The sequence below is a fragment of the Phocoena sinus genome, chromosome 20 (assembly GCF_008692025.1).
Source record: "Phocoena sinus isolate mPhoSin1 chromosome 20, mPhoSin1.pri, whole genome shotgun sequence".
In the NCBI taxonomy this organism is placed as follows: domain Eukaryota; kingdom Metazoa; phylum Chordata; class Mammalia; order Artiodactyla; family Phocoenidae; genus Phocoena; species Phocoena sinus.
Window position 1 is genome coordinate 11,524,247 of NC_045782.1, and position 16,380 is coordinate 11,540,626.

A 16,380-nucleotide genomic window follows, 5' to 3' on the forward strand; every position below is an offset into this window, starting at 1 on the left:
TGTTTGTTCACTTTTCTGAAGAGAGGGCCCATACCCATCTTTAAAATTTTTTTAATATAATTTTATTTATTTATTTTTGGCTGCGTTGGGTCTTCGTTGCTATGCGCGGGCTTTCTCTAGTTGTGGCGAGCAGGGGCTACTCTTTCGTTGCGGTGCGCGGGTTTCTCATTGCGGTGACTTCTCTTGTTGCGGAGCACAGGCTATAGGCGCGTGGGCTTCAGTAGTTGTGGCTCGCAGGCTCTAGAGCGCAGGCTCAGCCGTTGTGGCGCACGGGCTTAGTTGCTCCATGGCATGTGGGATCTTCCCAGACTAGGGCTTGAACCTGTGTCCCCTGCATTGGCAGGCGGATTCTTAACCATTGCACCACCAGGGAAGCCCTGTCTTTAAATTTTAAATAACCAGTCTTAGAGCTACCTGATGCCCAGTTGTGACCGTGCATGTGGTCCCGAGGCCCAATTCTCCCTTTTGGGGGGCTCACAAAGGCCTGTAGGCCTTAAAGATGTCTTGCCTTTGCAGCCACTTGCCTACCCACAGTATCACTGCCCACCCGATGGTGACAATCCGGATCAGCGACCGGCAAAGGCTCATCCAGCCCTACATCCACAACTACTCCTGGCTGCTCTTCGCCGCCCTGGCTCTCTATAGCACCCACCTGGCCAGCGCCGAGGACGTGGATGGCGAAAAGCTGGATCCCCAGGCCCGCAGCAGTGCTGCCACCCTGCGGAGCCAGTGCATGCAGCTCGTCGGGGACTGTCTGATGAAGGCTCACCAGGGAAAAGGTAATTGTTCCTCATGCATGGAAACCAGACCACCCCTCAGCTGCTTGTGAAGCAACAGCCCCAGTGGAAGTGAAATGCAGTGCTCAGTTCAGAAGCAGTAAAACCCAGTTTTCCACAAGAGGTGCTCACCCTGGAGTGGAACCTAATTTTAAATCCCCAGATGCAGGACTTCCCTGGTGGTCCAGTGGGTGAGAATGCATGTTCCCAATGCAGGGGGCCCGGCTTCGATCCCTGGTAGGGGAACTAGATCCCACATGCTGCAACTAAGACCCAGTGCAGCCAAATAAATACTTAAAAAAAAAAAAAAAAAAAAAAATCCCCAGATTCATTTGAGAGAAATGTCAGCATTAAGTAGCATTTAGTTTCTCTAAAATATTTCATGAAGATGTAAAAAAATTAATAATTAAAACTCTTGATGTCGGGGATGAAGTATTTAGTATTTGAATCCACCAGACTTAACTTTGCCAAAGGAATGCAGCCTTTTTTTAACCTGGAGTGCAAATCTACTTCCACACAACTGTGTTCTAGATGAGAGCTATTTATAACTAAAATAGTTTGATTAGGGACTTCCCTGGTGGTCCAGCGGTTAAGACTCTGCACTCCCAAAGCAGGGGGCCCAGGTTCGATCCCTGGTCAGGGAACTAGGTCCCACATGCCACAACTAAGAGCCCGCATGCCACAACTAAAGATCCTGCACACCGCAACGAAGATCCTGCATGCCGCAACTAAGGCCCGGCACAGCCAAATAAATATTTTTAAAATATTTATGTTTATAAATATTTTATATAATAAATATTTTTAAAGAAATAAATATTTTAAAATATATATTTTAAATATAATAATATTTTAAACATATTTTAATTAATAAATATTTTATTTATTTAAATATTTTAAATAAATAAATGTTTTTTAAATAAATATTTTAAAAATATTTATAATATTTTAAATAAATATTTTTTTTAAAAAGTTTGACTAATAAAATATCTAGATGACTTTGAATCTACTGAGGGGTACAAGGAGAAAAATAATGTGAATGTTCAACTTCTGAGAAATTTAAATTCCTTTCAGAATAAGGGACTAACTCCCCATTCTAATAAACATTAGGGAAATCAGACTTGGATGAAGTAGCAGGTGGTAATACCAGTACTTCAGAGCTATTTTGTTATCTATTTGCCAGTGGAAATTTAGAAGTCTGGCTGTTTGGGGTTACTACAAAATTTTAATGTTTATGATTTTCTAAACAGACAATCCTATGTATCTTTTGTCCTCTGTTGTTAATAAAGTACAAGTATCCCCCACTATCGAAACTTCTGGTGTCTGAAATCAGGAGCTGAGTAGATTTGGACAGCCATGGCGAGGGGGGTGGGAGGGTGGAAGGTTGGATGGAGTACTCTTTGGTTCAGTTCGTGGAGAACTCAGCCATGTATTTTCATATAGTAGCAAAGTGATTTATGGCATTTGCAGAGAATAATCCTTATTATAAAACTTGCAACCATTCTCTTATTTGCTTCCCATGTAGGTCTTAAAGCTCTAGCTCTTCTTGGTATACTGCCAGACGGTGACTCTACTTCAGAAAAGCAGGCCCCACCAGTCGCTGTGCCCACCCAAACATCAGAGGAGCAGCCAGAGAAAAAAGCCATCCAGGCTGCTGTGGAGCCAGCCGATGCAGGCCCATTTGTGCACCGCAGTGTAAGTAACAATCCTTCCCTGGGCAGAATCACAGGTGAGCTCAGAGCTTTCACACGAGGGACTGGAACACAGAGGTTAACGGTATAGGCTCGTGACCCAGATTACCTGGGTGCAGATCCTCTGTCAAACCTTGGGCACGTCACCCGAATCTCTTCACTGTGGTTTACTCGTCGGTAAAAATGGAAGGATAATAATGATAATACCTATTCCTTAGGATTGTTGTGAGGATTTACATGCATTACATACATTGAATTAATGTCTATAAAGTGCTTAAAACAGTGTTCAGGAACTTCCCTGATGGTCCAGTGGTTAAGACTCCATGCTCCCAGTGCAGGGGGCCTGGGTTCGATCCCTGGTTGGGGAGCTAGATCCCGCATGCCGCAACTAAGATCCTGCATGCCACAACTAAGATCCCGCATGCTGCAGCGAAGATCCCACATGCCGCAACTAAGATCCTGCATGCCGCAACTAAGATCCCACATGCCACAGCTGAAGAGCCTGCATGCCACAGTGAAAAGCCTGCACGCTGGAACAAAGATTTCCTCACGGAGCAACGAAGATCCTACATGCTGCAACTGAGACCCGACACAACCAAATAAATAAATAGATAAATAAGTAAACATTTTTTTAAGAAAAGCAGTGTTCATAGTAAGTTCCCTGTCAGTGTTAATTACTCCTGTTTCCTGCCTCCTGTGGTTTTTATAAGAATTGAACAAGATTATGCACCTAAAGAGATTGGTTCCTGACCTATGGTGAACACTGTATATGTGAAACTATTTTTATATTCAGCCAACAAATAGGTGATACTAATTGCTTACTACTTACCAAGTAGTTTACATATGTAGTTTAGAGTAGTTTGCATATGCTTGTGTAAGTAGAAGAAAAGCCTTCCTGGATCCAGGTGGAACCTGTGACCGTGACATTAAGATTGTTCTGTGGAAGAGTAAGCAGAGCTTCCATGATGCTGCCTCCAAAGCTTGAGTTGGTGCTGTAAATGCCCCTGGCTTTGCCTCAAGGAGCTGCTGCTGTTTCTGTCTTCTGTCTCTGTTGTGGAGAATCCCCATTTGGTGGTTATAGCTCACTGGGATCCTGTTGTCATTTAGAGGAAGGCAAAAGCAAAGGTAGCTGGCAAAAACTTGAAAATTCTATTAGCTTCATTCCGCCAGAGAGCCAGCACAGGACAAGTGACATAATAACCTTCAAGCCTATTTGACCACAAAACCCCTTCTCAGGCAGCATCGTACCCACCCACAGATTATGGTGGGGCAGAAAGAACGTTATCAGCAGAGACAGGATAAATCAGCAGTCTTGTCTTCACCTTTGAGCCTGGGAATAATTGTATCTTCTTGTGAGCTCCCAGCATCTTATGCTACCCATCAGCACAGCGCCTCCCCATGTATCTACTTATTCATTTATTTATATGAAAATGGACTCGGTGAATTTTTTTTATTCAATGAATTAAAATCTTTTACTTTTTATTACTTATTTTGTTGCTCATATTGTCCCGTGTTTGGCAATGGAAACTCCAGCTGGCTTTTGTGTCCTTTTTGATATGTCTCCATTATTATTTGAGCACTTTCTTAATTTTTGATACAAAAGATGTTTCAGGCTTATCTTAGGCTTTCCCTGCCTAGGGACTGGAATCAGCCTTTTTCTAAGGATCTCCCAGGGTATTATTTTTATTCCTGAGGTGTCCCTACCTTTTGGGTATTCTTCCCATCAACAGCTGGGTATACCCAGGGTACCCTGCCTCTGCCTCTGGCTCTTAGTCTTCTCTCTAGCAAATTGCAGTTTCCAACACTGTGCCCACAACAGAACCCAAACGTCCCCACTACAATGGCCCTAAGAACCATATCCTATTGAGCCCTGAGTACAAATCACTTGTTTTTGAACTTCTGCACGTTTCTAGCCAATCCTAGGCTGTATTAAGGGTATTGTCCCCTCCTTCCCTCTAATGTCTAGAGATACTTTTTGTTTTAACAACTGAGAAAGCAGTCTCAGCCAGAGACATCATCTGTCTACAACGGCCTCTGGCCAGTAATGAGACCCTCTTGAGTGCCATGTGGTGCAACTGCAGTGGCTCTTTGGAGTCCTGTGATAACAGGAAAGAAGATCAAGACTAACATTATTAGCCAGAACTTTGGAATTATATTGTTTCCACAAAGGGCCACATAGTACAGAGAGTATAGTGTTGGGAGATCTTTTCAGAGGGTACATTTTAACAAGGCAGGTAGCTCTCCCAGTCTCGGTCCCTTTTGGACAATCTTTTTTTTTTTTTCTATTAAATAACTGTATTTAAAACTTACATAGAGATTGAGAATCCAAGATCAAGAAACAAGTCAGGAACAGAGCTGGGAAAAAAGGTCAGGTCTATGGATCTCAGCTTCATAGGAGAGAGAGAAGGTACGGGACACGGTGGAAAGTAAAGGCACATTTGTCTTCATGTGGGTGAAGCTGATAATGTGTTGATTCATGATGTAGATGTGTTATCTTCCAATGCAGAAATCAGTTAGCTGACTTAACACAGGGAAAAACCGACAGTGACATGAGGACGGGGGAGGAGTCGCTAATTCGTGTCATGGGGGCAGGTATCTGTGTCACTGACTTTAATGATATTTTTGACTTGAACAGCCATTTTCTTTTTTTTTCTTTGAAAACCTCATAGTCTTCAGGGCTCAGATCATGGCCTTTGGCAAGTGCCATCGTCAGGGAAGTCATGAAGCCGTCCTCACTTATGTTGACTAGAAAAATAATACATACCTTCCTGCAATCAGGAAGTGTGTATAAATAGTCCTTTCATGAGTAGAGCATGCTGAACCAGATAGCCACGGGTTTTTTTTGCAAGGAGGCTGAAGCTTTGACATGTACAATTAACCCTTCGATAAAAGGTGACTCCAATGTCACCCTTGGATGACTCGTTAATAAGCAGAAGTTCATCCTTAGTGGTCCATTTTCACTTACCATGTTTTCATTGTTGGCAGCCAAGTAAATGGTACTCCAGTTTCCAGTCCACTCTTCAAGCACCCACATTTTTCTCTTCCATTTCCATTTCTTCTTCTGTATCTTGGGCAATACAGAGAATGCCTTAATTTAAAAAGTATATTGTTGTTATAAAGCAGAAACTAACACACCATGTAAAGCAATTATACCCCAATAAAGATGTTAAAAAAAAAATTCCAATACATTAAAAAAAAAAAAAGTATATTGTTGTAAAATGTCGCTGATGGACTTGCTCGATGCAGGGTTACCACAAACCTCAGAAAGCTCCAGTCATCCTGTGGTCAAACAGAACTGGTGCTGTGATCAGTTTCAAGCTTAGATTCAAGTTCCATTCTGTGTCTTGGTTCCGTGGTGTGCTTCGGGCAAATCTCCTGGACAATCTTATAGCCACTTTCTTCTTGGGGTGTTGAGGGTAGGATTGATGTTGAGGTTACAGTATCTGGAGAAGGGAGGATAAGTCAGCTGCCGCTGGGAGATGTCAGGATCTTCTCATGAGTGTTTAGTGTTGGACAACGCTCCATCTTTGGCTCCAAAGTGTCCTGCCTTCGCAGACTCCTTGGAGCTAGGGTGCCTCCACCATGCACAGAAGACTTCCTGCCTGGCCTGGTTTCCACATATAAGCCTGTGTGACAGCAAGGAAAAGTACCCTGAGGGCCCAGGGAGTGCAGGTGATTCTTGGGTGACTCTGAGTGACTCCTAAGGAAATTCAGGTCAAGGACTGTCCACCCTGCCAGTGTGGGCAGCTCACTGCCAGACTTCTGAGCCCAGAAAACCCTCCCAGCTCCAATGAGGGCCCCCCTTTATAAGTCTCTCTGCCAAAATGGAATTCTCAAAGGTGTAAAGTCAGCTTACTGTGCTAGAAGGAAATCCACACCTTTGTTTTCTTTTTCCCAAGAGAAGAACTGTCCATACCTGGCTTCTGGAAGATAAATAGAATGTGTTAGAGGTTTGTACCAGAGCCATTGCTTATGTGACTGCAGGCTCTGACAAGAGTGGCATTTGGAAAGTGTTGGGGGGATGTGATGCAGTGATTACTGTCTTAATTAGAGTGCAGATTTATCATCAGAAACGAGGGGCATTCTCTAATTCAAAAGTATTTTTGTTTGTGAAGACTGATTGGCTAGTGATTTTAAAAGTTGTATTAGATTAACAAGTAAACTTTTTTAAGAAAGAAACCTTAATTCTTTTACACTCACCGTTTTGCTTTTAGGGGAAGAGGGATGCCCCTAAGGAAGTCAGACCTTTAGACTGCAAGCAGAGGAGCAAGGCAGGGGGAGCTGCATCATTACTGAAGGGTCCTTCCTGCCAGACGCAGATTTCAGACTCACCTGCGGATGCCTGTGCACCTACAGCGCTTTCAGGTGAAGACTCTTTGACAGTACCTTGATCTCTTTCATCTTAAAGTGCATGCATACCCGTCCCTGACTTATTCCTCGCACACAATTTAAAATTGGCTAGCACCCAAGGCTGCATGGTTTCTCAGTTCTGCACCAGATGGTACTGATAACACTTTGAAAGTCACCTTTTCTTCATCTTGCCTGCTTTCCTACCTTGTTTATTCCCTAATTTACTGAGTGCCTTCTATGTGCCAAGCACTGTGCTAGGCCCTGGGGTTGAAACAGGGACCAAGTCAGACAGATAGACACATAGCTCCTGCCCTCACAGTGCTGACAGTCTGGGAGGGTTTAAGACAAAGGTGTGTGTAACTGATTTGAGCTGGGATGTGATTCTGTCCAGGAGGGAGGCCCAAATGGGTGTTAGCGGTGATGGGTGTGTAGCTGGAACAGGTTGTGTCAGTGTAAAGCCCTTGTAAATAAGGCCTGCACGGGACCTTCAATGTGCTGAGATCTACTGGGGGGAAGGGCATTCAGGGCAGAAAGAACTACACTAGCAAAGAAAGGCCCCAGAGTGGGAACCCCCAGAGAATCCAGGCAGTCCCTTGGGGGGCAGGTGTGTAGGGAGGGAGTGGAGCACTGGAAGGTGGAAGTGGAGAGGGGCTGTGCACTCTGCTGTGGAGGCCCTCGGACACCTGCTGGGGATGGCAGCGCAAGGTCAGGGCTGTTTCAGGGCAACTGAGGAGCCAGGAGTGGGAGTGCTGTGGGCAGAAGGAGCGCGGCAGCGATGTCAGCCCAGTCCAGGACGGCTCGGGGAGGCGGGATCCTCCCCACACGGCCGCTCTGTGACAGGCAGGGGTGAGCGCCGGCATCCTGCCCCGTCCGTGGGGCCAGCTCTCAGATGGGCTGACGCTTATCTCTGCAGGGCCTATAATTCTAAGGTCCAGAAAACAGTTTGACTTCCATGTCAATCCAGGTCATCAAAATCCACTCTGGTCTGATTCCATCTGAGGAGCAGCATCCTGGTTCACATACAGTTTATTCATCCATCGAGTATTTATTGAATAGCTGCTGTGCTCCAGAAACATTTCTAGGTGTTGTGATACATCATTGAAAAAAAACAAAAATCTAGAAGGGAAGCCAGACGGTGAACAATCAATATCAAATAATGTGGTGTGTTAAAAGGTAATTAAATGCCATGAGCGCAAAAGAGCAGGGGAATGGAGAGCGCAGAGGGGTTGGGAGAGATCGGAGGGCAGGCTCAACCTTAAACCAGGGTGATCAGGACAGACCTCCTTGAGTAAGACGTGTTCAGCAATAGGTTTTTAAAGTCCCAGCTTGATTCTGTAGTGGCACAGGAACAGTGCAGTGGTTTACTTGCCTCTTCATACACATATAGAACCTGGCAAAATCTGAAAGCTTGGTGTTTTACAACTCAGATGCTGAAAATTCAGAAGCATCATCTCAGAAGCCCATCGAGGAAAAGGCAGTTACTCCAAGCCCTGAGCAGGTGTTCGCTGAGTGTTCCCAGAAGAGGATTTTGGGATTATTAGCAGCCATGTTACCTCCCTTAAACTCGGTAAGAGACAAATTGGCATTTAAAAAAAGGGGGGGGTGGGATGGGTAGTGTTATGCATAGAAAAAATTTTTGGAAAGCCATATACTGAAATTAACTGTTAATTGCAGTCATCTGTGTATCCCTGGGGTAGGATTATAAATTACAAGTAGGATTGTAAGATGATACCTGAGAATGTTTATTTCACAGTCGATTGTCCCTAAGCCATTTGTGAAAGACACTGCATAATTCCTTTGGCACCAGGCCAGTTATAAATAATATATGAAGGAGATGGAGTGTTTAGTTGGTGTGGTTACATAGATTTTTGTATTGAACACATTCTTCTCCTCTCTCGACAGGATCCCACAGTCCCCCTGATAGACCTGGAGCACGTGCTCCCACTCATGTTCCAGGTCGTCATCTCAAATGCAGGCCACCTGAATGAAACGTATCACCTCACCCTGGGTCTTCTCGGCCAGTTAATCATCCGCCTTTCACCAGTGGAGGTAGATGCCGCAGTGACCAAGGTCCTCTCAGCGAAACACAACCTGTTTGCAGCAGGGGGACAGTTCCATTGTGCCAGATGGCTGGAAGACCACCCACCTGCTCTTTAGCCTGGGAGCTGTGTGTCTGGACAGGTAGCCACCCTCACTGTGCCCCACCTTGGTGTTCATTTACTTAGGTCAGTGATCTGGCTGTTGATTAATTTCAGCGTGCTTCCCTGCTCTTGTCTAGGGATCTTTTGTGAGAGTGGAATTTGTTTTATTAGCAACACTGTCAACCGACATTAAAACTGCGCTTAAAACCCACATTAAGACAGCTGTGCAGTCTGGGCACTCTCTGGTGATATATATTCTGGTTGGTTCTTTCCTGAGAGTAATAAGTGTAGGCTTTGGGGTTGAAGAAAATAGATCTATTTTCATTATATAAAAGTAACATAATCACAATACCAAATTTGGAAAACCGAAATGAGGGGGAAAAATCACCTTGCCTTGTACCACATCAATGCATCTGGTGCTGTTTTATTCTCCCCACTGCCACCACACTGCTTGCAGGATCTCAGCTCCCTGACCAGGGACTGAACCCGGGCCATGGCAGTGAAAGCCCAGGATCCTAACCACTAGGCCACCAGGGAACTCCCTGGTGCTATTTTAGCATATATTTCCTGTGCGTTTTTTTCTGTACGTGAATGTGAGTGTGCACAAGTGCACATGGTGCGTGACCTTTTATAGAGATTTTTAAAAGCATAGCTGTAGACTTGAGTATGTAAGTAACAAATCTTGATATCCCCCCCACACACACTTATCATTATATGAAAAGCATCATTCTGGTAGTTTTTTTGTTTTTTTTTTTTGACTACATTTATTCCAGGAAATCAAGGAGGGCTTACAGTTTTAAAATCACTACATTAACAACAACCAAAATGGGAGTGAGGGAGTACAATGTGATCATATCAACCAGTGAAGACAAATCATTTGATAAAGCACAACAATGTGTTCATGATTTAAAGAAAAAAAGAATAGAGGAGTAGGCTCCTGATGAGATAAAGAGTTGTCTAACATTCTGGTAGTTTCTAAATTAATATCATGAATGGCTCATTGGCATGCTTCTGGGTCTGCCTTTGAGTGTGGCGACCTGATGAGTTGAATTTGGAGCCTCTGCGCTGCCATCTAATGGAGCTCTTGCCTTCTAGCCGCGTGGGCTTGGACTGGGCCTGCTCCATGGCGGAGATCCTGCGGTCACTCAACAGCGCCCCCCTGTGGCGTGACGTCATTGCCACCTTCACAGACCACTGCATCAAGCAGCTGCCCTTCCAGCTGAAGCACACCAACATCTTCACGCTGCTGGTGCTGGTCGGCTTCCCCCAGGTACGCCACTGAAGGCCTGGCCTCCTCTTCATCACGTGCACGGCGTATATCTTTGGAAGTTTTTTTCTTTAGTTGTATAATTTGCCTTTACAGTATGGGTATATTTTCAAGATTATGGGATGGTTTGTTCAACTTGCATTTTTAAACAGTTTTAGCCATTTGATTCATTTTCTTGGCTTTGAATAATGGGTAACTGTAATATGTTAAATTACAGAGAACTTCAAAGTACACTTGTTCACTTTGGCATTCATCTTGATCTCATTTCTACTCTTCACGTCTCTCAACTGGTTGGGACGAAGGGGACTGTGAAAACATGGCTTTATCCAGCAAGCACTTAAACCAATTCTGTGCCAGGCCCTGGACTTAGAGATGGGAAGAACCCTGTCCTTGAGTGCTTGTTGAAGTCAGCGGCACAAGCAAAAGGCACTGTGCTCTATATGCTGCTGAGTTGCCTTTTCTCTCTGTGTCATGTTTAGGTCCTCTGCGCAGGGACCCGCTGTGTTTATATGGATAATGCCAACGAACCACATAATGTGATCATCTTGAAGCACTTTACTGAGAAGAACAGGGCTGTGATCGTCAACGTCAAAACCCGGAAGAGGAAAACAGGTCCCAAGCATAATTATTTTTTCTAAGAATGAGAGACAATTGTCCAATCTCTGTATACCCTAAAATCAGTTAAGATATCTTGGTTCTTCCCCTGCATGTGAATTTTTAAAAAAACAAGTTATAGCTCCGCGAACTTCTTTTTGCTTGTCTCTGAAGTGATGTGGTTGAATTGGAATCACTTTGAAGGCCCTTTCCACACTGTTATTTTGTGTACATGGCTCTGTGTTTTTGAGTTGGCTAGATGTTCAGGTTCTGAACATTAACTCTTTTCATTTGCCAGTGTCATGTTTTCTAATGGGTAATTTAAATATATGATGGAGTCAGGTGGCTACAGGACTGTAAAATAACTTCACATAATTGTATTGGCATTCATGTCACTTTGCATTTTGTTTCATCAAAAGAACAGTGAAGGTACATCATTATGTGCCCAGGTCTGCTCTTGAAATAATCTGCTTTATCATTCAGCTTCAGCACTAGGCACTGTCTATGCTATTTTTGTGTACTGTGCAATGTAAAGGTCAAGGCTTATTTATTTGTTTGTTTCTTTGCATGTGACTGTCCCATTGTTCTACGACCATTTGTTGAACAGACTGTTCTTTCTTCATTGAATTATCTTGGCAACTTTGTGAAAATTAATTGACCCATGTATGTTTGTGTCTATTTGTGGATTCTGTTATGTTCCATTAATCTATATATCTGTCCTTACCCAAATACCACATTGTCTTGACTGTTGTAGATTTCTCCTGAGTATTGAAATCAGGTTCTCCAACTTTGTTATTCTTCAGAATTGTTGGCTAGTCTAGTTCCTTTGTCTTTCTGTATAATTTTAGAATCAGCTTGTCAGTTTCTATTAAAGAACCTGTTGGACTTTTTTTTTTATTAATATTTATTTGTTTATTTTTATTTTGGCTGCACCGAGTCTTAGTTGTGGCATTCGGTTCTTTCATTGTGGCATTCGGGATCATTAGTTGTGACAAGCAGAGTCCTTTCAGCTGGGACATGTGAACTCTGAATTGTGGCATGCATGTGGGATCTAGTTCCCTGACCAGGGATCGAATCCGAGCCCCCTGCATTGAGAGCACAAAGGCTTAGCCACTGGACCACCAGGGAAGTCCCCCTGCTGGACTTTTGATTGGCATTGTATTGAATCTATAGATCCATTTGGGGAGAATTGACATCTTACCAATACTGAGTCTTTTGACTTGGGAGCATGGTATATCTCTCCATTCACTTATGGGATAAATTTGGGTCTTATAAAATGTAGATCTTTAATTTCTCTGAATTTCACATGGGGTATCAGATGCCTCTTCTCATCCCTGGTTTTGGTAATTTGTATCTTTTCTTTTTTGTTTCATAGGCTAGCCAGAGATTTATCAATTTATTGGATCTTTGCCAAGGACCAGCTTTTGGTTTTCAATTTATTGGATCTTTGCCAAGGACCAGCTTTTGGTTTCATTGATTTTTCTCTATCTGTTTTCTCTTTTATTGATTTCTATCTTTCCATTATTAATTTCCTTATTTCTTCTTACTTTGAGTTTAATTTGCTCTTTTTTCTTTTTCTGGTTTCTTAAAGTGGAAGTCTAAGTCACTGATTTGAGACCTTTCTTTTTTTGTCGATAGAAGCATTTTAATGCTGTGAATTTCCTGTTAGGTGTGGCTTTATCCACATCCATAATTTTTGATATGTTGTGTTATCATTTTCATTCAGGTCAGAGTATTTTCTATTCATCTTGTGATTTTTTTCTTTCTTCTGTGATTATTTAAAATTTTGTTGTTTAATTTCCAAATATTTGGGGGTATTCCAGATACCTTTCTGTTATTGATTGCAAGTTGTGGTCAGAGAACATAGTATGAATGATTTCAGTCCTATTAGATTACTGCAATTTGTTTTATGGTCAAAAATTTAGTCTGTTTCAAATAAGATTCCATGTGCACTTGAAAATGCATATACTGTGTTGTTGGTAGAGTGTCCTATAGATATCATTGAGATCAAGTCATTTGACAGTGCTGTTCAAGTCTTCTATACTCTTACTGATTTTTTGTCTATTTGTTCTAACAATTACTGAGAAAGGAATGTTGAGGTATCCAGCTATAATTGCGTGTATGGTCTGTTTCTCATTTCATTATGAAACGTTCCTTTATAACCCTAATAATATTCCGTGTTCTGAAATCTACTTTAATATTTAGGTAGCCTCTCTAGCTTTTTTGTTGTTGTTGTTACTAACATTTGCATGATGCATCTTTTTCTATTCTTTTGCCTTAACCTCCCTGTGTCTTTACATTTCAAGTGTAGATAGCACATAGTGGAGTCTTCATTTTTAATCCAGTCTGACAATACCTGCCCTTTTTTTTGTTGTTTTTCTTATGGAAGTATAGTTGATTTAGAATGTCATGCTAGTTTCAGGTTTACAGCACAGTGATTCAATATATATATTCTTTTTTCAGATTCTTTTCCTTTATAGGTTATTACAAAATATTGAGTATAGTTTCCTGTGCTATACAGTAGGTCCTTGTTGGTTATCTGTTTTATATGTAGTAGTGTATGTCTGTTAATCTCAAACTCCTAATTTATCCCTCCCCAATACTTGCCTTTTTTTTTTTTAATTATTTATTTTGCTGTGTTGGGTCTTCATTTCTATGCGTGGGCTTTCTCTAGTTGTGGCGAGCGGGGGCTACTCTTTGTTGCAGTGTGCGAGCTTCTCATTGTCGTGGCTTCTCTTGTTGCAGAGCATGGGCTCTAGGTGCATGAGGTTCAGTAGCACGCAGGCTCTAGAATGCAGGCTCAGTAGTTGTGGCACACGGGCTTAGTTGCCCCGCGGCATGTCGGATCTTCCCGGGCCAGGGATCGAACCCATGTCCCCTGCATTGGCAGGTGGATTCTTAACCACTGTGCCACCAGGGAAGCCCCTCTACTATATTCTTGCTTGTTTTTTGTTTGTCACATCTGTTCTTTGTTCTTTTTTCCTTCTAACTTCTTTTGGATTGAGTTGTTTTTGTTTTTTTTTAATGATTCCATGTTATCTCCACTATTAGCTTTAAAGTATATCTTATTTTTTTAGTGGTTGCTTTAGGGTTTACAGTAGTTTACCTTCAAATAATTTCTTACTGGTTGCATTAGGGTTTATAATATACACCTTTAACTCATCGTGGTCTATCTTCAAACAGTCTACCACTTCACATATAGTGAAGAAACATAGGTTTTGTATTCCATCATCTTTTGTACTGTTGTTGTCACACATTTTACTTTTACATGATATAAACCTTACAATACATTATTTATTTTGCTTTAAACGTCACATACTTTAAAAGGGATCTTAAAGTGAGAAAACAATAGCTTTAATATTTAGCCACATATTTACCATTTCAGGTGCTCTTCATTCCTTTGTATAAGTTCAGGTTTGTACCTGGTATCATTTTTTTTTTTCCTGAAAAACTTCCCTTAATATCTCTTGTAGTGCAGGTCTGCTGCTACAAAATCATTATTTTGGTTCGTCCTGCCAAACCAAAGAAATATTTACTTTGACTTCATCTGTGAGATGAATTTTTCTAGGTAAAAAATTGTAGGCTGAGAGTTTTTTCTTTGCACACCTTAAAGATATTGATCTTTTTTCTTTTGGTTTGCATAGTTTCTGCCATGAAGTCAGCTGTCATTCTCTGTTACTCTTCAAAATGTGTCTCTTTTCTCTGCCTGCTTTTAAGATTTTTCTCTTAATCACTGCTTTTTAGCATTTTGATTATGATGTGCCTTGGCATGATTTTCATTATGTTTCTTCTGCTTGATGGTTTAAAGAGCTCCTGGATCGACAGATTTATAGTTTTCATCAAATTTGGGATTTTTTTGATCATTATGTCTTCAAATAGTTTTATGCCCCCTAACTAGGACACTTTCACTCTCACTGGTCGGAGGACAGAATATTCTCAGAGTTCTTTGTGAGCTCCAAGAATTGTTCTGCCTACTGCTTTTTGACAGTTCTTTCCTAGAACTAGGTAGTTTCCTATCTAGTTTCCTCTCACATTTGTGTAGATCAGTATTCAGCCAAATACTCATGAGGAACCCTCTGTAGATATCTAGAGAGGTCTCCCACACACCCCTCTCTCTGTGCATCTCTCTTCTCTGTGACATTGTGTCCCATAAGTTCTAGCTGCCTTGACTTCCCTGAACTCTGACCTCTGTCTCCTCAGTTCATTAAAACTGGACTTGGATTTCCACTCCATGCTGTGCAGGCTGGAAATTGTCTCCAGATAGCCAGGGCTATTGGAAGGCTCACCTGGTTTATGTCCCTTCTTTCAGGGGTCATCGTCCTGTACTACCTATTGTCCAATGTCTGCAAACCATCGTTTCATGTATTTTTCCAGGGTTCTGGTTGTTTAATGTAAGAGAGTAAATCCGATCCCTTTTACTCAGGCTTGTTCTGAGATGGAAGTCTCTCATGTGTTCTGTGTTTATGAACTTCCTTTAACACCTTTGGAGACAACCTGTTTGTGTGAGTAGTAGGAATGTGAATTGCATCTCTTGGTGGCTTGGTGGGTAGGTGGCCCAGTACCACTTTTGTGCTCAGCTGCAAGCTGGCCTTAAATATAATGGCTAAGTTTGAAGCCAGAGAGATTTGTGTTTTGGGGTCTGCAGTTCTTGCTTCAGTAAGGCACATTACTGGGGAAGAAACTTATCTGCAGGAAGTATTAACTGTGCTTTTTGTGCCTTCTTTTCCTGCCTGACATCACCCTTCAGTGAAGGACTACCAGCTGGTCCAGAAAGGAGGAGGACCGGAATGCAGCAACTCTCAGGCCCAGCTGAGCCAATACTCCCAGCACTTTGCCTTTATTGCCAGTCACCTTCTGCAAACCAGCATGGACAGCCATTGTCCCGAGGCAGTGGAAGCAACTTGGGTCCTGTCCCTGGCCCTCAAAGGATTATACAAAACACTAAAGGTGGTGGTGAGCTTCTTCCATTTGCTAATGAATCTGACTGTGATTTAACACCTGCAGGGTATTAACTAGGAGGACATACCATCTGATTTCAATGGATGGTTAATCATAGGTTCTTGATTATTTTTAGAAATAATTGGCACCTTGCACAAGGATAACTTTAAGGAAGAAACAGAGTTTTCCCAATAGTTGGTTCTCTGTAATTTTTCAGTCCTGCCTCATGGAACCAGGTACCACTACCTAATGGGCCCATAACCTTGGAAGATGAGAAGAAAAATTGACTGAACAGTTTCTCACTTGCCTCTGAACCACAGTCCCTTCTGGTTCATCCTAGGAAGAATAAAGGGGGCTAATATCTTACGGGATCTTGGAGCAATAGGTTTGGCATTTGGTGTAAGAGAAGACAGACAAGTTAAAGAGCTGGGCGATAATTGACATGGAGATGGGAAGCCTTGACTTGTGGGGAGCATGATTCTTCTACCATCTGAGGGGCATCGATAGGGAGGATCTTTCCAACAGAACTAGCCATGAGAGAAGGATCTCATTTGGAAAGTTTATGCGTTCCCTGACTTTGGCAACACTGGCGAGGAGGCTGTGGAACGACTCAAGCGTCACAAGGA

At 42.4% G+C, this 16,380-nt stretch overlaps 1 protein-coding gene across 1 annotated transcript in view; it reads left to right on the top strand.

Moving 5' to 3' along the window:
• ZZEF1 (zinc finger ZZ-type and EF-hand domain containing 1) overlaps positions 1–16,380 on the top strand; it is a 112,748-nt gene that overhangs the window by 80,407 nt on the left and 15,961 nt on the right. Inside the window, 9 exon segments of the mRNA XM_032615536.1 lie at positions 517–779; positions 2,299–2,468; positions 6,679–6,829; positions 8,242–8,381; positions 8,717–8,917; positions 8,919–8,995; positions 10,051–10,225; positions 10,702–10,834; positions 15,564–15,763. Coding sequence (XP_032471427.1) covers positions 517–779; positions 2,299–2,468; positions 6,679–6,829; positions 8,242–8,381; positions 8,717–8,917; positions 8,919–8,995; positions 10,051–10,225; positions 10,702–10,834; positions 15,564–15,763 — 1,510 coding nt within the window.